The sequence below is a fragment of the Cupressus sempervirens genome, chromosome 8 (assembly GCF_028749045.1).
Source record: "Cupressus sempervirens isolate cs-2001-9-10 chromosome 8, ASM2874904v1, whole genome shotgun sequence".
NCBI classification, from domain to species: domain Eukaryota; kingdom Viridiplantae; phylum Streptophyta; class Pinopsida; order Cupressales; family Cupressaceae; genus Cupressus; species Cupressus sempervirens.
The window spans coordinates 142,246,861-142,271,155 of NC_143125.1; the positions used below are offsets into that span (position 1 = coordinate 142,246,861).

The window sequence follows — 24,295 nt, forward strand, 5'->3', positions numbered from 1 at the left end:
TAATTTATCACACATGAAAGGAAAGTAAATGACAAAATAATGAACTATTGGAGAATAATGTACGCATCAACAAGTGTCATATTTGAATGATTTAGATTAGAGAAGTTGATATGGAAAATTTAATAGTGATGTTCACCAATCTGCTCAAAATTTAGACCAGCAATACAAAGTAAATGGGTGAAAGCGAAGATAATTTCATATTACAATGAAGACACAAACATGGCTATTTTAATACGCCTAGTCAATCAAGTTATATTAATTCAAAATGTGAAATTGAGGGAGGAATGCCTTCCTGTTTCAGTTGTTAAACTTTGTGAACTTATACGAGTCTGAATGTGATTTGGTCTTAAAATATTCGATGTATCCCTCGTAAGCATAAGTTTTAATATTTTGCTAGAAGCATGAGTTTTAATATTTTACTCTAGTTATGTACGAATTTGATTATAAAAAGAAATGCTTCCTTTGGTCTTACAATTCACCGCAATAGGTCGACAAAAAGGTACTCCAAGATCTCCAAAAAAAATCTAGAAATTTGATGTATGTGAATTTGTACAGCTTCAAATGGGATCTTCGTTCGGCTTGCAAGATCTACACCAGATGGGAAATTCTTTTGGAAGAATTCCACATCAGACATTCTTGTTCCCCAAGAGGTTGAAGATTAGGAAGATACTTTTTGCATGAGAGAATATCATACACATATGAAAAACTTTTCGTTGAAGAGACAAATACAAAAGCCAATGGAACCACCAGCCAGGCGATTGATGAGTTCTTTGATATCTTACAAAGAAAAGTGAAGAAGGGGATCGTTCTTGGATGAAATTTTAGGCATGCAACACCTCACTGTGTCCGTACAGCTTTAGATGACCTAAAATGGGAATAATAGATATTAAATTAATTCTCTAAATAATACAGTTGAATGGAAAGAGGAAAAGTACCAAATAAATTCTTGGTGAAGGTATGATATATTTTATGTTTTATTCTAATGTTAAAATTCAATCAATTCATACTATATGTTGTATGTTATGAATTGATTCATAATATATATATATATATATATATATATATATATATATATATATATATATATATATATATATATATAGATATATATTTGATATGTGATATCAAATGAATTGATTATTAATAAGTATTATATTATGAATAAAATTAAGTATTGTGTTATCTTAATATAAAATAAAGAGTTATGTTATAATCATTTATGTTGTTGTTAGTAATATGCATGAGTTAAATTACTAAACATCAAACTAATGTTATCATTCTTATTTTATATCTCTATATGAGCTATTTGCCTTGATCTTTTCCTCTGAGAATGTTCTTGCAGAAAAAAGAGGAAGATTAAGATTCAGAGGGAGTAAACCATGCTGAGATGGTTTCTATAATGATCTATAAGTTGTCACGGTCAAGAGGACTGTGACCATGTGACTTTTATATGGGCCTATCACCTGTATACATCATGAGGAAGTGACGACTTCCAAATGATCATCACTTGTATTTGGAGAAGTTGTTGTAAAATGACGATTTTACAATAAACTTGTATTATGAGATAAAATAAATTGAGTAAATGGTGAATGTCTTGTATCTCAACATTCTAGGAGGCCATTACTCTTAGAGTACTTGGTGAATAGCATTGATATTCTGGGAGGCCAATACTCTTGATATCAAATGTGATATCTAAACGTTTTGAGTAAGTGGTGAATGTCATTGATATTCTGGGAGGCCAATACTTTTGATAACAAATGTGATATCTAAACGTTTTGAGTAAGTGGTGAATATCATTGATATTTTGGGAGACCAATACTCTTGATATCAAACCTTGTTTTTTGAGTACTTGATGAATATCGGATGTCGATATTTTGGGAGATCAAGACTCTTGATATTAAATGTGATATCGTACCCTAGTTTGAGAAATTGATGAATATCATATGTTGATATTCTGGCGATCAGTACACTTGATATCGTATGCTATATTAAATGGTGGAAAACTTCTAAGATATCCTTAATATTACCAATGGTGTAATATTTGTCTTGTGTTTATCCTCCCTTGCTAAGATGGAGTGTTAATGTTTGGTAGCTTTTGTCGGATAACTCTATGGATATACATGTCATTATATATGAGATATAATTCTATGTGAGATGTAAACTTATTATATGTGAGAAATATATTTATATATAGATATATATCTATATATAACAATAACTAAGTTTATATAAATTAATTATTTGATTATTGAATAGACATGTCTATTCAATAACCTATGCTCAATATAAATGAGAGGATGTTGCATATGGAAAACATATACTTCGACAGGCAATGCCATTACATTTGCAGCAGATCTAGAAAACTCAACAATGCCTTCAATGCGTATTTAATACTGTCCTTGTGCTAATGCCTTCAGTACAAGAGAGCTGTTTTACTTAATTAGGCAATATGATTAAGGGCTAAGATTTGGAGAGATCAAGCTGTCTGCTTCAGCTAGGCACAAGAAGAAATTAAGAATTACCCAGCCGGTTCTACCTGTGTGATTCATATCTCAACGCACAATTAACACAAAATCTTTGAAATTCACTGTTTAGAGAGCACCCTTGAGTCAGTATAAGAGGGTTATTCTTTCAAACTTCCACCAAATAAATCTATGATCAATGAAAGCCCCATCAGACCAGAAAATGCATCATGAACACTCAAGAGATGCTTAATGCTCTCTTTCCATCCTCCAGATGCTGTTGAGGACATTAGCATCAAATGATTTTATAGTGAACTTATTGAACAAGAAGTTGCGACGATGAAGTGCTTTTCATTTTGTGCTTCTCTGGGCATGGATATATTATTTCTTAAGCAGAAGCTTCCAGGGCTCATTGCCCTCAATCTTTATAAATACATTTAGGTGCTCGAGTGATACCCTAATCTCAATGTTTTAAGACCTAAACCTCCCCAAGACTTGGGAAGACAGCACCGAGATCAGTATCACTCAACTACATGTCTCTGTTTATTACATTCTGCATCAGACCATCAAAAACACCTTGAAATCATTTGAGTACTCAATGCCTTACAGCTCCCAAAGAGTCAAGTTGTGGAGTAGTTTGAAAAGATTTTAATAAACAGTGGATGCTGATATTGTCTAGAATTTTTTCAAAATGTATTTGTTATATTTGCAATGTTTTGAAAATAATCAATCAGAATTTTGAAATTTTTTTTTAACTAAATCTAAATGTAAATCGTAAATGTTATTAGTTTTTGCAAAATATGCATCTATTTCTTATAATCTCTAGAATCAGTCTACACTAAGTATATGTCCTGATTATTAATTGGAAATATCTATGAACAAATTAAAAGTATTAAAAACATTCATTCCTTGATGTGACCTGGTGCAGGTGGAGTGTTTTTGCCAATCATCAAATCTTTGTCACTGTCATCTGGTAGCTTGCCAAATGATAAATCGTCGAAAAAACTGGGAGCATATCTAGTTCAGTCGCAGTTTCAGGTACACATTTTAAGACCTTTTTGAAAAGTTTCGAGAAAGAAGCTCAGAGTTGCCTTCGATTTTAAACCATATTCATAGAAATTTTTTCAATTGCTTATATATTTCTTTGACAGACAGACTACAACTGTGGGAGTTTCTCTCACATATATTTATAATCAAATTTCATAATATCTTAATTTCGTAAGTGTCAGCATATAGAAGACCACCAGTAATATCGTAATATTTAACCTATAAATAGAAAATTCATTTCACATATGTAAATCACCTTGACCATCGGCTTTGTTCAAGATGAGAGAGTTGAGACAAGCAATGTCTCTCGTAGCTGCAATCCCCATTGCCTACTTTTGAAATCTCAACCCCTTTGAGGCTTTCCTTCTCCTTTGTGCCTCTTGCAATTGATTGCTGGAGATAAATGGCAGCCACACCAACATATCGAACCTGTTTTGCAAATTAACAATGTCTTTGGAGATTGGAATTCCTCTTCCAAGATTTTCCTCCAGAATACCCTCCAAACCACCAACAGATTGATTCTGTAGAGAGAAGAATTCACAATCCTAATAAATTTTTTGGATTTGCCGATGTCTAGTAATACAACCACAAATATGGCTGAGATATTTGAATTTTCTCTGTATTTGTGATTGGCTTCCATGAATTCCATTCCCCAAGATGCCCTAAACAACAAATCATAACCACCCACATCTCAACGTTTGCGTCCAAATTTTTCCAAAGAAAGACATTTGGGGCATCCCACAAACTAGTCTAATTGGAGTGTCCATTCTGAAATACCAAAAGAAACCGAAATAGAGATCCATCTTTTCTAAAATCAGGTAGACTGGATAAAATCATCATTGCCATAGATGCACAAGAGATTGCTGCATCTCAAAATATCAGTCTAACACATCTTGTGAGTTAACAACAATGAATGTGACTTTCAAATTGAGTTGCAGGCAAAATCTGAAGCCCTTAAAATATAAACTTGGCCATACTTCTTAATAATTGCCTTACATCCAGGGGCTTTGAGGATTATTTTTAGCACAGACCACATACTTGCCTCCATGTCCATTGTCAGCTCTTTTTCACTATAAATTGCCAGACTGAGAAGTATACTTGCTTTCATGTTTATCTTTCTATAAATGTGCTTGATAATATATTCTTTCAACATTTGCAGCAGGGATGACACCGGTGCAAGGAGATTTTTATTCTTCCAACAAGAGAAAAATTCAATCTTACCACATTGATAATAATAGAAGTCTCCTTCTATATCAATTTTTTGAGGCCAAACTTTTTATATAGCTACGACCCAATAATAAGCGCTTGAAAATTTGGCTTCATACGGGTCCAACCTTGAGCCTTTTTGAAGCCTCACAATCCAAAGGCCCTTCTGAATTTACAACGGTAAAACAATCACCTGACTTACCGGGATTGCCATTAGAAGTATCACCAAAGTTCAGTCTGTGTCTACCAATTGAGTAGACATTTTTCTTCCTGTCTCTCTCCTTTTTTGAAATTTATTTCTCAAAACCCCATTAATAGGGGACACTAATGAGGCCGTTCCATCTTCTGGTCACCAAATTGTCCTATTTTAAAAATGTTTTTCCTTTATTGGTCATTCATCATGTATGATTATTGACCACCTCGATAATGGCTGTCTCGATTTTGTTCTGTAAAGCTCAGACATCTCTTTGTTTTCATTTCTTCCACATTTCTCATATCGAAATAGAGGACCTGATGATCCACAAACAAGAAAGGGGATTGATTCATTAAAGCAGGCCATAAAGAGACTAAAGATGTCATTGGTCAAGGCACTTTTCCACCTCAACTCGGTATCGGGCCATTGCCAACACTCTTGAGCAAAATGATGGCACAGTAAAAGGTGATCTTTAGTTTCCTCATTATAGTTGCATAACAAGTAGCAAGAGGGTAAAGAGCAGCATAGCTTCAGAAACTTGTCTGCAGTAAGGATTGTTTTTTGCGAGTTAGCACAAAGAGCTCCAGCCCAAGAGAAAACTCTAGCTTTCGGGGGGGAAAACTTTGTTCTTGCATAAATGAATTGGGAGCTCAGTTTTTTCCTTGCATATTTCCACCACAATATAATCAATTCTAGCTGAAGAGCTCCCAAATTTTGAACATTCACATATCCTTCTTTCATTCAATATCTCTTGTAAACTGCTTGCCTTATGCTTTGGAATAACAATTTCCTAAACACTCTTCCACTCTTGTAATGTCCTCTTAATTTTCCCTCAAATTTGCCCTAGAATCACAATGGTAACAAATTATGGTTAGAGTTACATCTTACAAAGTAAAGTATCTCTCCTGCACTCTTAACATAAGACACACACACACACACACACACATAGGGTTAGAGAAAAAGCATGATAGGTTTGCTTGAAGCCATTCCATAGTAAGCCCAAAAGTAGAACTTTGGCCGTCTTGGCCCCAATAGCAAGTTATATGGACATCCACCCAGGGTCTTGTTGTGAGGTTTTCACACCATTACCCTATTGCAAATTGGGACTCCCTCTTTTTGCAAATTTTGGCATCGTGTTGACCAATTTAGAACTTTAAAAGACTGAGGGGTGATAGATAAATCAAGTGGTAAAGTTGTGATTTTAAAATGGGAACATTAAAATCAAAGTTTGTTAGGGTCATGTTATAGTGGGTTGAATGTCTATCCCAAGTGTACTAGTCAATTAGCTATAAAGGCATATTCCATGCATAAGGGCCTTAAATCCTTAAAAAAAAAGTTTTTTCACGTTCAAAATGGCCAAAATCCTAAGGAAAATCAATATCTCTTTATAAAAATACACAAAATCCGGACTATACATGGATTTTACTTCATATTGTGATCAAAATCCTGACTATTCTTGAATTTTCTTTTTATATTTTGATCAAAATCCTGACTATACATGAATTTCTCTTCATATCTTGATCAAAATCCAGACTATACATGAATTTCCCTTCATTTTTTGATCAAAGTCAAAATTATATTGTGAATTCCCTTCATATTTTGATCAAAATTTGGGCTTAACATGAATTTCCCTTCATATTTTGATCAAAATCTGGGCTTAAAATGAATTTCCCTTCATATTTTGATGTACCATTAAACTCCCTTCTTATTTTGATTAAAATCTGGACTTAACATTCAATTCCCTTACCTATTTTGATCAAAATCCGGACTCAACATGAATTTCCCTTCATTAATTGGCTTTGCTTAAAAAATTCCAAGTGTTGGAGGTCAAAGTCCATGCATACCATGAATTATCCACCACTTTGGATGATTTTTGCTTGAATTTTATTTGAGTGTTTGAAAAAGCCAGATTAGGGGCAAATTTCCCCCAAGGGCAAGCTTGAAACTTTTCTAAGTTTGGAAGTTGTCTAGACTAGGGTCGCTTTTCCCTTGGAGGAGGCTGGGAACATGAAATTTTTTCTAGGTCTAAGAATTGTCTAGACAAGTGTCATTTTTTCCCCAAGACAGTGTGGATCATGATAATTTTTCCAAGTCTGGAAGTTGTCTAGTGGAAACTATGTATTCCAAATTATTTTAAGTATCGAATTTGATCAAACCAAGGTTGTTTTTCCCTTCGGGTGAATAAGGAATGATGGAATTATTTTGAAGTGTGAAAAATGTCTGGACATGGGCGTTTTTTCCCCTCAAGGGGAGTATGAAATGTGGAAGTTATTTGAAGTATAAGAATTATCCTAACTAGGGTCGAATTTCCTATTTGGAGGTAAATCACAATTTTTTTCTGCGTACCAAGGATGTTCATAGACTTCATACTAGGGACGATTTTTCTCCTTGTGATGGCAAAGTGAGATCAATTTTTTTCTAAATGTAAAGCGGATTCTATCCAAGCTTTAATCAGTTTTCCACATCTTGCATAGATGGAGTTGGAGTCTGGACATGAATCTAGGCCCATAGAAGTTGTGGACTTAGTCAAATTTAAGTATCCTAGCATGGATCGATTTCTCCATTATGACAATATTTTATTAATTAATAGAATTTAATGTGGAAATTGGTAAGGGGGTAAATCTTTTATTCCACATTGCTTATGGGAAGCAAATAAGAGGCAAAAACAAGTATACAAGGAAGGTTGCTGCTGTTATAAACAAGAATATCTTTGGAAGGCAAGGACCAAGCAAGAAGAGATCTGAAGCAAGATTCCATGAGAAGCAATTTCATCCTTGAATCGTTGTACTTCATCTAACTTCTCCGTCCATCCATGGCTGATTGCAGACATTAAGACAACTTGTTCTAAGGCATTGGAAGACATTAGAAGGCCAAAGGCAAGGATCTTACTGTCCAAATTTGTAGACTACCTAGGGCTGGCATTTTTTTTTCAAAACTCATAGAAATATATTGGGTGCCCAGACTGCCAAGTATTTGTTCTAAACAAATTCCCTGGCCTTGAATAACAATTGAAGGCCATTAGGGGGCCAAATTGAAGGTATTCGCAGGCCTAGATTTGAAAATTCCTTAGATTGTACATTTTTTTTTGAAAATTCTTGGAAAGTAATCTAAGTGCTAAACCCTCTCAAATTCATGTACAGATTATTCCTTGGTCAAAATACATCTTCTGCAACCAATTTGAGCCATGGAGGAGCTGAGGTAAGTGGGATATGAGCATAAATCTGAAAACTGCAAGAATAGGGGTGATTTTTTTGAAAAATCATCATAGAAAATTTTCAAAGCGTTTTAAGGATCCAAACTTGTTAGCATATTGTTTGGTGACCAAATACCTTTAGTTTCCAATCATTTCAGTCACCAAGAGTCGAAGACAGTAAGGTGAGAATGTTATGATTGAATATCTGTGGACTAGGTTAGGAAATTGCATTTTTTGCATATAAATACAGGTTTTTTTTTGTCATATTCCTGACACCATTTAAAGCTAATTGGAGGTCTGAAACGCTTTTATCTTCAGACATAAAAATTGAAACATCCACACTTCCGCGATTTTTGGAAGGAGTTCCATAATTTTCCCCTCCATCTAAACATCAAAGAGGCTATTGCTGAGTGTTTTGTGGGTGTTCTTGTGTGTTAATCACTAGATTAGGAGGTCAAGTACATCTGGAATAATGGCAGTTGCAGGCATGTATGCAGAAAATCAGAACTTTGATTTTATTATTCTAAGTATTGAATTATTGTTCTAACACAACGATTAATTCAAACTTAGGTACCAAGCCTTCCTTACAATTATTGTGCATGGAATTTCAATTTTGTTTGGATCAGTTGCAAGTCATTTTCAGACATGTCCTCAATTTTTATTTTGGTTAGTTTTGATCATGAACTTAATTTTAATGCTTGGTCTTTTTGTCATTGCTCACCAATGAGTCCATGAACATAGAATTTCCTTAATTTGGAATGCTGGGATCATCTTAAGAGGTATTAAAATGAAATCGCACGCTTGTCATGAAAAGTTTAGGCTTTCCAAGTAACTAGTTCACTGTCATGATTGGATTGTTGTTTGTTTCCAGAGTCTTGTGGGAGTCCTAGGTCATGATTTGGAATTAATTTGACAAGTAAATGGGACTTCTTTGAGGATGTTATCATGACTCGTTTGAAAATTCAGAATTCATAGTTTGTCTAAGTATTAAAGATCCCCGGTGTCTTGATATTCTTGCTTGCATATTGCTTATTTCTTTCCTTGGATTAATTCGTTAAGACAAAGTATGGAACTTCTCATCTAATTCGTAGATAAATTCAAGAACTTTCATGGTCTAAAACTCATTATTTTCTTAAGTCTTTAATCCATATTGACTTAAAGCTTTGTACTAGGAATCATGTCCGGATCAAATGCAGGGATTGTTGCAAGGAAATCTATAAAGGAACATAGAAGAAAACTTTAAGCTGAAAACCAAAGATAGCAATGAAGTAGGACTAGCCTAAAAGTGATAGAGTTCAAGGGGCAACACTTTAGGATTATGCAAAGGAAAGAAAATTCAAGGATTGATATGAAAGAATTATCTCAAGTTCAAACCTTCATCAAGCAAGAGCGTGGGAGAATTCCAGATTTAAAGAGGTCCATGGACAAATTCAAGGATTCAATTCATGGACATTCATGTGTCCCTATGCAAGGCAACCCTACACTTGATTAAATGTACAAATCAACTTGTCCCTACACACATCAATTTTCCATAAGGATCAACAAAGTACACCAAGGAATGTTCGACGATGATTCTAATGCCAAAGTTAGCATATGAGCGTGGATAAGGACATAAGGACCAGTTTGAGTTCAAGAGAAAGAAAGAATTCAAAGACAAGATTCCCATCAAGGGAATGATCCTGATGATGATAGAGTCATGGAAGGAAATGGATTTAATATGCCAAGGAAGATGTCAATATGTTCAAGGGATTTCTCGAAGGATCAAATCTGAAGATGAAGAGGACAAAGAAAAGGTCCAAAGAACGAAGGTGGAAATGCCAAGGGTTCAAGCATTGTAAAATTCAACCGTCCAAGAATGCTGATGAATTTTCAAGGATAAGGTGGTGTAATTTAGATAAAGCTTGCATGGAGAAGATAGAGGTCGTAGAGTTACAACATGGAGGTCTTTCTGGTACTGACATGGAGGAACTTTGTGAAATTTTGCTTAAGTAAATTGGTTTTGCTAAAAGGGAGAGGAAGAAAGGAGTATATATCTTGGATAATCATTTGTATGATGACTAGGCGGCTTCCTTGCTTCTTATTGGTCTCCAAGCCTTTGAATTTTCTCATTGGCTTATTTTATGGTGTTCAATTTCTATTGTCTACTTTTGGTTGCACTAACTAGTGTTTGTAATGGTTTAATTTGGGCCCTTGATTCTAAATCAATCTTGTCCATTCATTGTAATTGCGGCCCTATATAAACCCCGCTCCTCTCATTTGTAAAACAAGACTTATTGGAGAATTGATGCTAATATAATGTCAAATTTTCTCTACTTTTCTTTCTTGTGTCTTACATGGTGAATTATTAGGATCAAGTTTGAATTATTGCATGGTGATCCATACTTCCTTACTTAGCTTAGGATTTCATTTCGTGTTGTTTAATAAGTAGTTAAATTGGATGAAAGAATTGTGGACGTTTATTCGCTTGACTTCAATATAAACTAGGCTACTAGCCTCTTATTGATGATAGGAGTGCCTTGTGCGGTGAGCTAGTGAAACTATTTAACTTCAATTGATATTCTATCGTTAATTTGCATCCATTGATGGGATTGAAGAGGGTAGATATTGATTCTAAAACCATTTAAGTATATCCTTAGACACTTGCACTAGGTGAGTGGATTTGTTGATAAAGCTACAATTAGTATAGTCGAAGTCTATCCATGATTCCTTGCATCTATAGTTAGAAGTAGAAGTAGCTATAGAAGCTAAGTTAAAGTGGAAAGGTTGGAAAATTAAACCATATTTCATTGCTCATTGTGAAGCTAAATCTTTAGAAGTGCAAGCAATTGATACCCATAAAATGAATAGTGTAAATTCTTAAGTGATTACCTGTAATTCATACCATTCCATTGAGCGAGTATCAACATTTGAATAAAATTTGAAGTTATTTCATGATCTTGCTTTGCAAGCTTAGCATGAGAAATGACCATATATCAAGAGAGGATTGAATGTTTGGTGTTCCACCTAGAAACATCGAGTATTAGATTCAGCATGTTATAGTGGAACATAACTCAAATCAACAGGTCCCTACCTAGTGGGGTGTTGTTTCTTGCATTCCTTGTCCATGCTTCATCTCCTAAGATTTAGTAGCCTTAGTTATAGTCAAAGAGAAGGTTGTAATATAGGTTTCTTAATTGTCCTACCTAGGCCTTAGAGGAGAATTTCGGTGCCCCTCTTGGCCTAGTGCTACGAAACATGAACATCCATTTGGGGTCTTATTGATGTGAGTTTTAGTCCAGTACAATATGCATAATCAAATATGTAATGTTTTGAGATGAAACACCAAACACTCAATCATCTCTTGACATAAGGTCATCTCTCATGCTAAGCTTGTAATCTAAGATCATGAAATGACTTCACAGTTCCTTTTATTGTGGATACTCACTCACTGTAATAATGTGATTTGTTGTTAATCACTTAGGGGACTAACAATATTCATTCAATGGGTATTAATTGCTTGCACTTCTAAAGATTTAGCTTCACAATGTGCAATGAAAATATGGTTTGATTTTCCAACTTTTACATTTCAAACTTAACTTCTACAACTACTACTTTTAACTATGAATGCAAGGAGTAATGGATGGAATGGACCCTATTAGATGTAGCTTAATCAATGACTCTACCCACCTAGTGCTTTGTTACCCAACATCAGGTTTGGCAGATTCCAGTACCTTGGTCATTTCCAAAAGTTTTGCAAATTCAGGGAGGTTCTCAACAACAAGCTCATGTTCGCAGTCTTCTGAAGAGAAGGGGACGGCCTTCTATTTCCTTTGTAGTTAGTAAAATGACCATTAAGGGAGGGTGTAAAGTATATATAATGTTCTATTAATGATCATTTAGGATATTAAATAGTTTATTAGGTAATTTCTATTTTCTTAGTTAGTCAAAAAAAAAAAGTTTCTGCATCGCTCTCAGTTGTTTCTCTTTATAAGGATACTATGTTACTGTTTGTAACACAGCTGACTCAACTTTCCAACATAGCTTATGTAGAAGACATCTTGAAGACAAAAAACTGAACTTCTGATTACCGTTGTATTCACTCAGTAACAAATGCAACTCAAGTGGAAGCAATAATTATTAGCTTGGAAACCTTCACTATCATCTTCCTTCAACTATTCTTTCTTTCCTTTTTGCAAGTTTACACATAATAATGGAGTATCTTCACTGGTTCTCAGCATAATGCCCCCAATGAGACCTGCTGGTTTTTATGATGCATGGTGGTATTCAAGAAACGGTTAGAGACTATCTTTAAGTCTTTCCTTATTTTATGTAAACAAACACACCATAACTTAAACCACCATAGACACTAGAAAGACTTCATTAAAATTTAATGAAAACATTCCTTTCAAAACACAATGAGTCAATAATAGGTGCAATAGAAGAGTCTTAGCCCGATTAAAACACCTTCATATGTCGTGTTTATAAATTTTTATAAATTTTCCAAATACAAGCTTTTGTGGCTTAAAGACCACTTCCACCAAAAGTGAGTGTAAATTTCATTAAATAATCTTTATAAAAAGTATAGCCATTGTTGATTAATTCATAAGATAATTGGTATCAAAGCTTCATGGTGTTTACAATCTCAATGAAGCATTCAAAATTGCAATAAAATTTAGCTTGCCGGCAACGGCTATAATTTCAATCTTGATTAAATCAGAGAAAAAATTATATTTTAACCATTATTCATTAGTGCATATATACATATGCATATATAATAACGTATTTAGGTCCATTTATATATCTGTACATTTATTGCCCATTTGCATGCATATGTGCATTTATGTTATATATAGTTGTACATCTACATGTATACATTTATTAATCAACTAGCAATCACAGCTGTGTGCAATGGGTACGTCGCAGAAGTATGGAAGGTCAACTAAGTATTATCTCACTCTCTATCAACCTATCTGCCATCCATATCTTAGTTTAGGTCATTGTGTGTTTGGGCTCTACATTATTGCTGGAGCTTTTTTTTAATTCCTTTGTTTGTTAATTACTGATAACTTGCACATATAGAAGTATTTATAAATGTTCTTATCAAACATTACATACTATTTTTGTGAGGTTTTATATTCTATATCAATATTATTACATATTTGATAAATTTATAAAAAAAATTTAATAAAAAATATAAACCATTAAATTTTAATTCATGTAATTTTTAATCAAACAATATATCTTTTTTATAACACAATAATTATTTAAAAAAAATACCTATATCAATTTTGAAACAGTATTCTTTAAAAAAAAAATCAATAAAACAAAAGAATAGAAAACAATGAATCATCCAGGAAACATATCCTAGGGCATTGAATCAATACTTGGGATTGGTTCGTTACTGACCCAAAATGGGTTCTCCTTTTTGTGTAATGTGGGTGAACCTTCCAACAATCTATTCAGAATAATTAATTCTGACTTTACTTGACCTAATCCCTTTTGGTGGCATATTTTGTGCAAGCTTATGGTACCAAACATGCTTTCAATCTAGGTCATTATTGATTCAATTTCTAGTTAGATCACAGTTTAGTTTTGAGGAAGAATACAGTTTGATCTTGTGTAAGATTAAGTCTAAAGCTTGAACCATTAGTCAAATAGGTTTTGATGCATATAGGAGGATTTTGGCCTGGGACATTTCTACAGGCATTACTTTCTGCAAGCTGAATTGAATTCGAGCATCGCTTATTTTATGAGGTTTCTCCTAGGATGTTATATTAAATCATGCCTGAACTGGTCCAAACTACCTTTCTGATTTTCAATTATTTGAGTTATGTTATGCTCCCCTATTTTTAATAAAATGTTTGGGTTATTGTAATTGATTTTGTCAAGAGGGTTTTTACAGACATGGTATCTTAATCTGACAGAAACTTCCACCCTTCTGATTTTGGTTTTAAATAGTTGGTTCATAGAAAGCAAGGTTCAGGTTTCTTACATAAAAATAAATAATTTTTCATGTTTTTTTTTCCTGGTACTATTACATAAATCAGATTGTGGAACATTATGTATCTGTAACATCCTGTTTTACCAGGGTCTTAAATTAACAACTAACATACTCAAAGACATACAGTTACTACTTCATTTTCATAGGAAGACAGTTAAATCAGTTTAATTCATATGAATAAGATTGATAGTTAAAATCAGTTAAACAAAATTTATTAACTAAGAATTTAAAACACCATCAATGAATTCATGATAGAAATTAAAATCCACATACCATGGAATTTGAACTGATAAATCATTGTGAGAATGCTTCTGCAATCACCCAGATTAGTCCACAAATACAATGTCATGTCCCCAATTTCTGCCCTTCCTTAGTGACAACATTTCTAGCAGGGTTGGTCTATTATTTGGTTCCCATAGGCCAGCAGAGCATAGAGGGAACCAACCCAGGGGCTTTGAGAGTCATGCATGAGCTTCCCAAGTAGTTTGGAGCAGTAGACAATAGTTTCTTACAATTTAGGAGGGATTCCTAATTTGTAGGGATTGACTAGGAGTGGTCTAGGAGGCATTTGGAGACCTTGGAGAACGTTTTAGAGACTTAGAGTGCATCTCCTATTTTTTAGGAGAAACTCCCAATTCAGTGACAGTTCTCTTAGAGGTGCACACAGTAGGGGAGAGTCATTGGGACTCAATTTTGGTTGATTGGGGCTGTCTCCTACTTTTTAGGAGCATCCCTAAATTTTAGGGATGGATTGCCAGCTGACCCATCTTGTTCGACATCAGTCACAGACAAGTGACAAGGTCAGATTCATGTTTGATTGGTCAATTTGGGCCTTTTGGGACCATTTGGGAAATATTTTAATATATTTAAATATTTCCTAAGTTGGTGATTAAATAAATTAAAATAAGGTTAATAATATAACCATTTTGGAGTAATAATGGGATTCTGGCTTTAGTTGATCAGGTCCACCTACGTGTTATAACTCGTTGGAAAGGTCTCGAATTATTATACATGATTTTTACTATCTGTAGACTTTTTGGTGCCTTCAGCTATGGAATTTTAATAAAGTAATGTTTTTCCTATAGCATGGACGACTTTAATTGGGAAAGTGTTATTTTATTATATTTTATTTAAAGGGCAAAGTGTAATTTCCCTTTAGGGTTCGATTTATAGTTGGAAGGGGATATAAGGAGATGGAGACCTAATTTCTTATTATCTTTTGCATATTGAAAAACTTGTTTTTGTGAATTGGCTCTGAGAGAGCAATTCTTCATCTGGGACGCAAACCCCAGGTTCTGGATTAGCTGAGATGTAGCCCTTAGCAGTTATTGGCATTGGATTCTTCAGACAGTGTGCGTTGCTATCAGGGATAGAGTACGCCATTCTTTATTGTGGATTTAGGTTGCAGATTTATGGTTTCAGCGTTGCAGATTGATTCTTTCAGCTAGGACATGATCCTTGCAATCTTAGGGCCACCATTTGCAGCAGGTACAACCCACGTGGAATATAGGGAATGCTTGTATTCAGCCTCAGATGTATCTTTGATTCATGTTCATTATTCACCATCTAGTTTGGCATCATTGTTGGATGTAAGCTCCTTGGAACTGCATTGGATTTATTATATGGCTTTATAAATCAGAAATCTGCCTGGTATGATTTATAACAATTCTGATTTGGCTCTATGCTCTTATTTATTTTCAGTCTCCTTTCATGTTTATTGTTCATTATTCATTACTATTGTGAAAACTATCAAAAAACACAAAACAAAAACAAAACCTTCTGCAACTTCTGTCTATTCTCAAAAACCATCAAAGAAATCACAAGAAAATATAGTTTATTAATTTAAAAACTACAGCAGATCAGCAAGGGCATCCATCAGGGATCTTTCAGACAACTATAACAATATCATATAACGACTACCATCCAATACTACTATATCAAAATCTAATGACGATTACCATTAAATACCTCTATATAAAATTAGGGCATCACATACCACTGTATCAATTAGAGCATCGATTACCATTGGATCATTTAGGGCTTCAGTTACCATTGTATCAATTAGGGCTTCAGATACTACTGAATCAATTAGGGCTTTTGATACCACTGTATCATTTAGGGCTCCAGATGCCATTGAATCAATTAGGGCTTTAGATACCACTGAATCAATTAGGGCTGCAGATACCACTTTATCATTTAGGGCTCCAGATACCACTGAATCAGTTAGGGCTTCAAATACCATTATATCATTTAGGGCTCCAAAGACCACTGTATCATTCATTTCCTTCTGATTGCTTAATTTTGACAATAACATAAGATTAGAAGATATGCCCATATTTATTATTCATATAAATGAAAGATTGACATAACAATCCATCAGATAAATCTATTTCTCGCAATTAAATGCAAAATAACTGTAACGATGATATAACTCAATTAATCTTACCTTAGTCTTGCATATACATCATAAAAGTAAAAATACCTATTTCTGACAAACAATTGAATGCATAGCTTATCTTTGTCTGACGCACGTCCAACATCTTGTGGAGAGGTGAAACATTGTTAGGGGCTTAACCACTCAACCTTGGACTAAAACTTATTCTCACACAATCTCTAACAAGAAAAACCCTCACTACCTAGAATAGATTGGGAACATCTTGTCATCCACTGAGCATCTTGGTATCTATTCACACCACTCAACTTGATAGCAGGGAAATACAATAAACAGGATCATGCATGAGCTATTAAATGTTTCCTTTTAAAAATGATAAACATTGTTATGTCATAACTGATATTGTTTCATGTTATTGCAGATTCCTTACTCTCACCTCTTCACCCCTTTTCCTTGGCTATATAGCCGGGTGAGTCCTAGGTGTTCGGAATTCTCAGAACAACCGATTCTTTCTGTTGATTCTTGACTGTTTCATAATTAACATATATTCCAGCTTATCACAATCTGTGATTTGAGAGATTATAGTCTTTAAAGATTGCAGAATTTATTGTTTATTTCTAATACCCATTGGCATAATGGTTTATGGATCCATACTGTGGTTACTTGGCTATCACTTGCCATGAACAAGGTTAAATTTAAAGAAGTTCAATTTGTAAATTCAAACAAGATATCATCATGATAAACGCTGAGAATTGCTGCTATGAAATTCGATGTTATTGTACCTCTTATTTCAGGTTTTATTGCATTTGGAAAACTCTCCCATAAGAGATACTATTCAACTGGATACAATGAAAGATAAAAAGAAAAGCTCATTATAATTCTCAAGGTATAGTCAGCAAATTGCATAGTATAATCACAGTCTTAAAGAAAGAGACTCCTAAGCTTAGTCGGCTGTAGGAGAATATGCATTCAAAAATATAGAAGGGTGACTCATGACCTGATATGTATCCTTTGGGGAACTTGCAATTTGATTGGCTCCCTCTTGATTTCTTCAGCACTTGACCTCAGTATCCTAGCCGGAAATTACTTGAAGTTGAAGTCACAATCTGAACAAGGTTTTTAACAATGGTAGATAGCAGATCTATCAATGGTAGATAGTAAGATGTATCAATGGCAATTGCAGACGTTTCAATGGAAGACTATAAGACTTTTCAATGGCAGATTGTAAGACGTTTCAATGGTAGGTTGTAAGATGTTTCAATGGTAGATACAGTCGTAACAATGCAGGGATGAGTTGGTAAATGAAACAAGAGAAATCTGGAATGTAGCAAAGTAGGAAGAAATTTGGTCACCAAGGAAAAAGGTGATCTCGTCTCTCCCTTACGGCTTCCTTAAATGGAGAGCGAACATGACTCCTTAGCTCCCACCGGTTACAAAAGATTATAGTCAATTCAAATTTCCAAGTAATAAATCAATTTAAAAAAAAAGAATAAAAATGATGGAAGAAGAGTTGGAAAATTATAATTCGAATGTTATTATATTTTGAATATTATTAAAATTTTATATTTATATATGTACATGTAAATATATTAATGGGGTGACATCACTTATTAAATTATTATAATATAATGGTGCCATTTCATTTTTCTATTTATATGCACGTATATAAATATTTATTATAATAATATGATGAAAGATCAATTAAAATCCCTTGAGGCATGTTTTTATGTTTTAAGTCAATTATTTTATGTTTTCCTAGATTATTTTCTTAATAGCTCATGCGGGTCCCACAAATGTATCTTGCGTTCAAGTCACTAGGTCCTCAACCCATTTGCTCAGTGATGGTGATGCTCCTGTGCCCAATTCTTTTCTGACAATGCTTCCACCAATTCTTTTCTGACAATGCTTCCACCCCTTTGATGTGCTTCCTACAAAGAAATTCTCTGCAATTAAATCATATTAGAGAACAAGTTATTTGATCATAAATAATCATAATGGCTAATCACCTATTCAATTTCATGAATTCATGATAAATAGTTAATTAGCATGTTATCTTCACATGAAATTATAACAACTAACCATCTTATCATTTCACAAGATTATAACCAATTTAACTGTCAACTGACTTCATGTAAACCTCAATGGCTATATTTTAAATTAGGTCAAAAATTGGGATGTAACAGTATCTTTATCCATTTGATCATTTGGTTCATTTTATTTTGATTTGGTGAAATTATGTATTGATTTGAAGCATGATATATTGTGACCAGGCACAATGGATAAACAAGTGATGGATCCTAAGCCAGAGAGGTGAAAGAGGTGGAGGATCAATCTCCAATAGAAGTGGTACTAGTGGTGCCTGTATTGATAACCCAACTTTGCATATATTTACATTCCTTGTATGGACATTGGGTACTTTTGGATGTGGAGTGCTCATGTTTTTGAACACCCTCACCTACAAAACACAACCCTTAGTCATTTTTGCTATTTTAGCCCAAATTTTGGCCTTGCCACTTGGAATATTTATGGCAGCAGTCCTTCCCACCAGGCATATGTAGATTTTTGGATTTCAGTATAGCTTGAATCCTGCCCCCTTAAATATCAAAGAGCACGTACTCATAAATGTGTTTTGGTTGCTCAAGTTGTATTTGGGTGAGAAGTCAAAAAAATTGCTTCTAGAAGTTTTAAGAATTGTCTGACTTCTGCATGAGTCTAATGAAAATGGTGAATGATGGAAAAAGATAGTGACTGGGAAAAGAAGACAATGGATAGAAAACCCTCATTCACCCTTAATTTTATGTGTTAGATTCATGGTTTGATTCTTATTCAGGCAACTTTCTAATGCTTATCTCAATAAATTCTCTGATGTTTGGACCAGATCAATGGGTTTTCAGCTTAAGTCAGCTATGATTTGGGTAAATACGAACCCCAGGTCTGGGACATTATAGATCTTGCAAGACGAGGGAGGAAATCCAGTAATATGCATAAGCTCTAGATGATGCATCGACCATTTCTATTGATACGAAGCGAAGCGAATTTGAGGTGGAAATCCACAATAAGCAAATGTTTAGTTTTGACAAGCACAATCACCTCTTAAGCAACTAAATAGAACACAAACTAACCTTTTCTCCCTTCTGTCCTTCTTTGTAGCCAAGCCATTGTGAAGAAACATTGACAGACGCGTCTCCCAATATGAGGGTTTCTCCATCGAAAATCTTTTATCGGCACCGCTTTCTCTTCAGGCGCAAGGATCTGAAAATTAATATAATTGCCTATTGGATAATTATAAAGAATGTGCATGTCTAAAGTCAGGTTAGTAGATGATAATTAACTCCTCATAAAAGAAACCCATTGCAGTCCTTGTCAATTGAGCCTACTTCTATTTTTGTCATTACTGCAAAGTTCGAATTGTGGACAGTTAAGATTGGCCCAATGGTAGTCACTGCACTTTCCATCAGTTGTAACCCTTAAATTTGGAAAATAGGTTGGGACAATTCAGAAAGAACACACCTACAGCGTAATAAAAGCATTTTGAATCTTTAATCAAATATTTTATATAAATTAATCTTGACCTCAGAAATATGGGCTAGACTTGGACACAATTGGGTCAACATTAGGGTTGGGTTGGTTGACAAGGACAACATAGGACAACAACACTTATCCTAAATGACAAAGAAGCTAGTTGGGAGCTGGAAATACCACCATCGGCGAGGAACTATGGCTAGGCAAAAGAAAGGAACTCCCAAATTGGATTCATCTCAACCATGATCGAGGACAAATAATAGATAGTTGAAACCCATTCTACCAATAAGGGACAAAACAAACATGATGAAGAGACCAACGAACTTACATGAGTGTGTGCATGACATTCTAACATTCTAACCTGTTTTACTGCCCTTGATTCTATCTTTCTCTCTTTCTAGAGAGTGGGTGTTTATCCTTCATCCATCTTAGAACACACTTGTTGTTGTTGGATTTTGAGCCAAGGAAATAAGATGATAAACAACAATAAGAAAAAGCCAAAACTGAAACAATAAACACTAGAAATACCCTAGAAAAATCCTTCTAGAATGAAGGGGAAAACCCAACCATACAACAAATTTTTTATTTTATTGATCATAAATGTTCAAGTGTACAATGCCTACTGCTAGATGCGATATATTATATATATAACATAAAGAGACTCTTCACATTCTGTTTGAAAGTCTCTTCAAATTTTTCTTAATCTTTAAATACAACTCTTTGTATTTCCATGCCTTAGCGCATATTGAATGACAAATGTCATTATATTTAATATTACAACTTATCATAAATGTCCTATTCAGCTGAAGGTGACCATAATGGTATTAATGCTCGCAGATAAAGACCTCTATCGCAGCCACAAACTTCAACATTTGTTAGCCAATTACACATAAATTATCCATACAATCGAAACATAACGAGTTCATGTTATTGACCATTTCATATGAGAATCTCATTCATAAAAAGTTATGAAAAAATCATTTCTATATCATACTCATATCCATATATACACAGATTCACCTCAAAATTGCTTTGAACGAAGAAGTGTTAAAAATGTCACCAGGGAGCTGTAACAGGTTCACGGTTAAATTAGATGTTCGTGGTTTAGGAAATCAAAACTTGTATGCCTTTCTAATTTATCCTTTTCTATTTTCCAGGATTCCTTGCATGCAGAAGTTCTTAGCTAGTTTCTTAATTCTGTGATGTTATATTTGCTTAGAACATAATGATAGAATTTAAAATGAAGAAAATATTTATTTGTACTTGGTACTGAAATTGTTAAATAGTAATGCTTCTGTTTGAAAAGAATAGGATTACTTAAACATTCACACTTTTTGTTCTTTTATTGGCAGGCATGTGGGAACTCAAGTGCTCTGTTTCTAACTGCAGCAGCACAAAATCTCTTATGCCTTAAACTGGCAGAAGAGCTTGGGGTGGTGGTTTCAAACCCGTGGGTGACATGGTTTAAGGTTGCATGTGTGCCAGCCACTGTTGCACTTCTGGCAGTTCCTTATCTTTTGTACAAGATCTACCCACCAGAAATCAAAGATACTCCAGAGGCACCTGCTATGGCGGCCAAAAAGCTAGAGGCCATGGGACCTGTGACAAAAAATGAATGGGTTATGGTCGCAACAATGCTTCTTGCAGTTTCTCTGTGGGTTTTTGGGTATGGACTATTCTCTTACACCCTTATAAGTGTACCTAGGCTTACACAATGCATGACATGCTTGTACTATTTTATTGTTGGAATTTTTTCAATTAGCTCACTTACAAAAAGGAGACTTTGAATTAATACAAGCTGAGCTTCTTGAATCCATATGACTATTGTAATTATGACTTGCCTGGAAAAGGGATCAAACTATCCTTCTTGTAACTTTTGTCGGAATTCTTATGCTTTGTGTTTGTTCTTTCTTATGAGGTCTTACAATCTGGATGCTGTGACGTGTAGTTCTTTGTAACCTACAACCATCATACCATGATCAATATTCAGTCTCTAGCTGTCATCTATTGAATTGTTAATCTTTCATAGATTAGGGATATAGTCTGATATGGTTGTCTGATAGATTCTTTTCAGGATATCAATTTGACAACTTGCACAAACAAAGTGGAATTTGTTGCAAGATGTAGAAATGAGTGATTGCATAGTTTGAAAGATAAATGCCCAAATCAAATATTGTAACAAACGAATTTTCTTAACTAAAAAGATTAGAGCTAAAATATGATTTCAAGTAGATATGAAAGTAATACTTCAACTAAACTACTGAAATATAACATCTTTAATTCCATGTCATGGTATATTGACTAAATTAACATTCAACTGAAATAACTACCAACTGGAATAACTGTTTTCTATCACCTTTACAAAAGTAAATTAAATCATTATCATTCATACTATGATATTTGATATTCACAAAAGAAAGTAAATGCATAGCAAAGGATTGAGAAGGAACGTACAAAAGCTAACTGGAGAGTCTTGAACTGGTTGTGCAAGCCTCAACTTTCAGATAAGAGGATAAACATTAGCTTAGGCTTAACCTCCCAACCGTGGACCATATCAATCCCCACACAATATTTTGATAAGAAATGCCCTCCCTCCCTCGAGGTTAGGCTTGGGGCACTATTAGTCCAACCATCTAAGCAATACCGGTGTTTAGAATGTCCGCTCAGTAATAGATTGACATGTCTAATTATCTGGCGCCATCGACATCTTGTGATCTATAAAAGACAAGCATGCCTTTAGCGACCTTGGCCAAGGTTTTTGGATGGGTTTCTAATACCCAATCACCACCGCTTGACTTGACAGCAGGGTAAATTAAATTGACATGCATGAGCTATTAATTGATTCTTTGTTGTATCAAATCTGATTCTATTTTCTTGTTCTTGCAAAACTTTCTCCCACCTCTTCACCCTCTTTCTGGCCATCTAGTCGGGCGAGTCTTTAGGTGTCCAATCATAGAGGATATCAATTCATTTGCTGAAAGTTTGAAACTCAGCTGTTGGAATTATATATATATATATTTATATATATTTTAGTATTGATACAATAGAGTCCTTAAAGACTTCAAGAAACTTCAAAGGATATAACTCAAATTTGAAAGACCAAGTTAATCAAAGAGGAAAACATAGTACGAAATGTGTATGTGGTTCAGTCTTAACATGGTGAAATAACTTGGTGTGCTTGATCGAATATATTGTTCGATAGTTTTAAATTACATCAAGGCCGAGCATCATTATTTGGAAATAGTGAAAGCTATTCTTGCATCTATACTTTCGAATGCAATACATATATCAAAATAAGTTTAGGAGAACTGATCACATAACTTGATCAATGGAAGAAAATGGATCTTTGCTCAACTCTGAATGGCCAGCTCTCGAAGTCAACTTCTCAAATATGGAATTCAAGTTCGAATACCATACAAATATCGAAAACAGAAGCTCAGTTCTACTTCAGTATCAATCGCAGAGAAAAGGAAAGAAATAAGAAGAGGGAACAGAAGTAAAATCTAGAATCGGGGGTGCTTGCTCTCCAACATATGTTCGAACATATAAACATATGGAATAATGAAGAAGGCTTAAAGGAAGCCGCGGCTCTTGGTCGCAATTATAGAAAAGATAACCGACTTCTTGGTTCACCGATTTTTAAAAGAAGATGCCAAGTGCACTCATTGTCTCTCATAGAGATTTATATTTATGAGGAAAGAATTCGAAGGTCTCCTAATCAAAAGAATAATATATATATTTGCACACACACACACATATATATTATTTTCGAATGGTGACATCATATTATTATCTTGTCAAAGGTTATACCTATTAAGATACGCATGTCTAAATACATATATACTTGGGAGATTATTTTATTTTGATATCCTCTCAAGGTATACACATATTTATGTCTACTTATATTAACAGGGATGAGCTTGTATAATCTAATACTATGGTGGCACCACACTCTTATATACTTATGTGCACCTACATATATATATATATATATATATATATATATATATATATATATATATATATATATATATATATATATATAAAATTTTGAAGTGATGAGAAAGTCAACATAAACCATTAATGGTACGTATTTTGATTATGTTAAAATGTGTAATGTTTTATTGATTGTCCAATAACTTGTGCGTGTCCAATGAATGTACCTTGTTATGTAGTCACTAGGTCGTTAACAAGATAGCTAGAGGTCATACTTGTTGATCGGACAAATGGACTAAGGCAGTGCCCCATTCCATAGATCCCGTTAAGCAATGTTTCTCCACTTAGCATGCTCTTGCAACCA

General features: G+C 34.2%; 1 protein-coding gene across 1 annotated transcript in view; it reads left to right on the plus strand.

Moving 5' to 3' along the window:
• Window positions 1–24,295, plus strand: part of LOC149541950 (dicarboxylate transporter 2.1, chloroplastic-like) — a 57,444-nt gene that overhangs the window by 25,775 nt on the left and 7,374 nt on the right. The window contains exons 2-3 of the mRNA XM_089797000.1: window positions 3,391–3,500; window positions 21,348–21,661. Coding sequence (XP_089653126.1) covers window positions 3,391–3,500; window positions 21,348–21,661 — 424 coding nt within the window. The remainder of the gene's footprint in view (window positions 1–3,390; window positions 3,501–21,347; window positions 21,662–24,295) is intronic.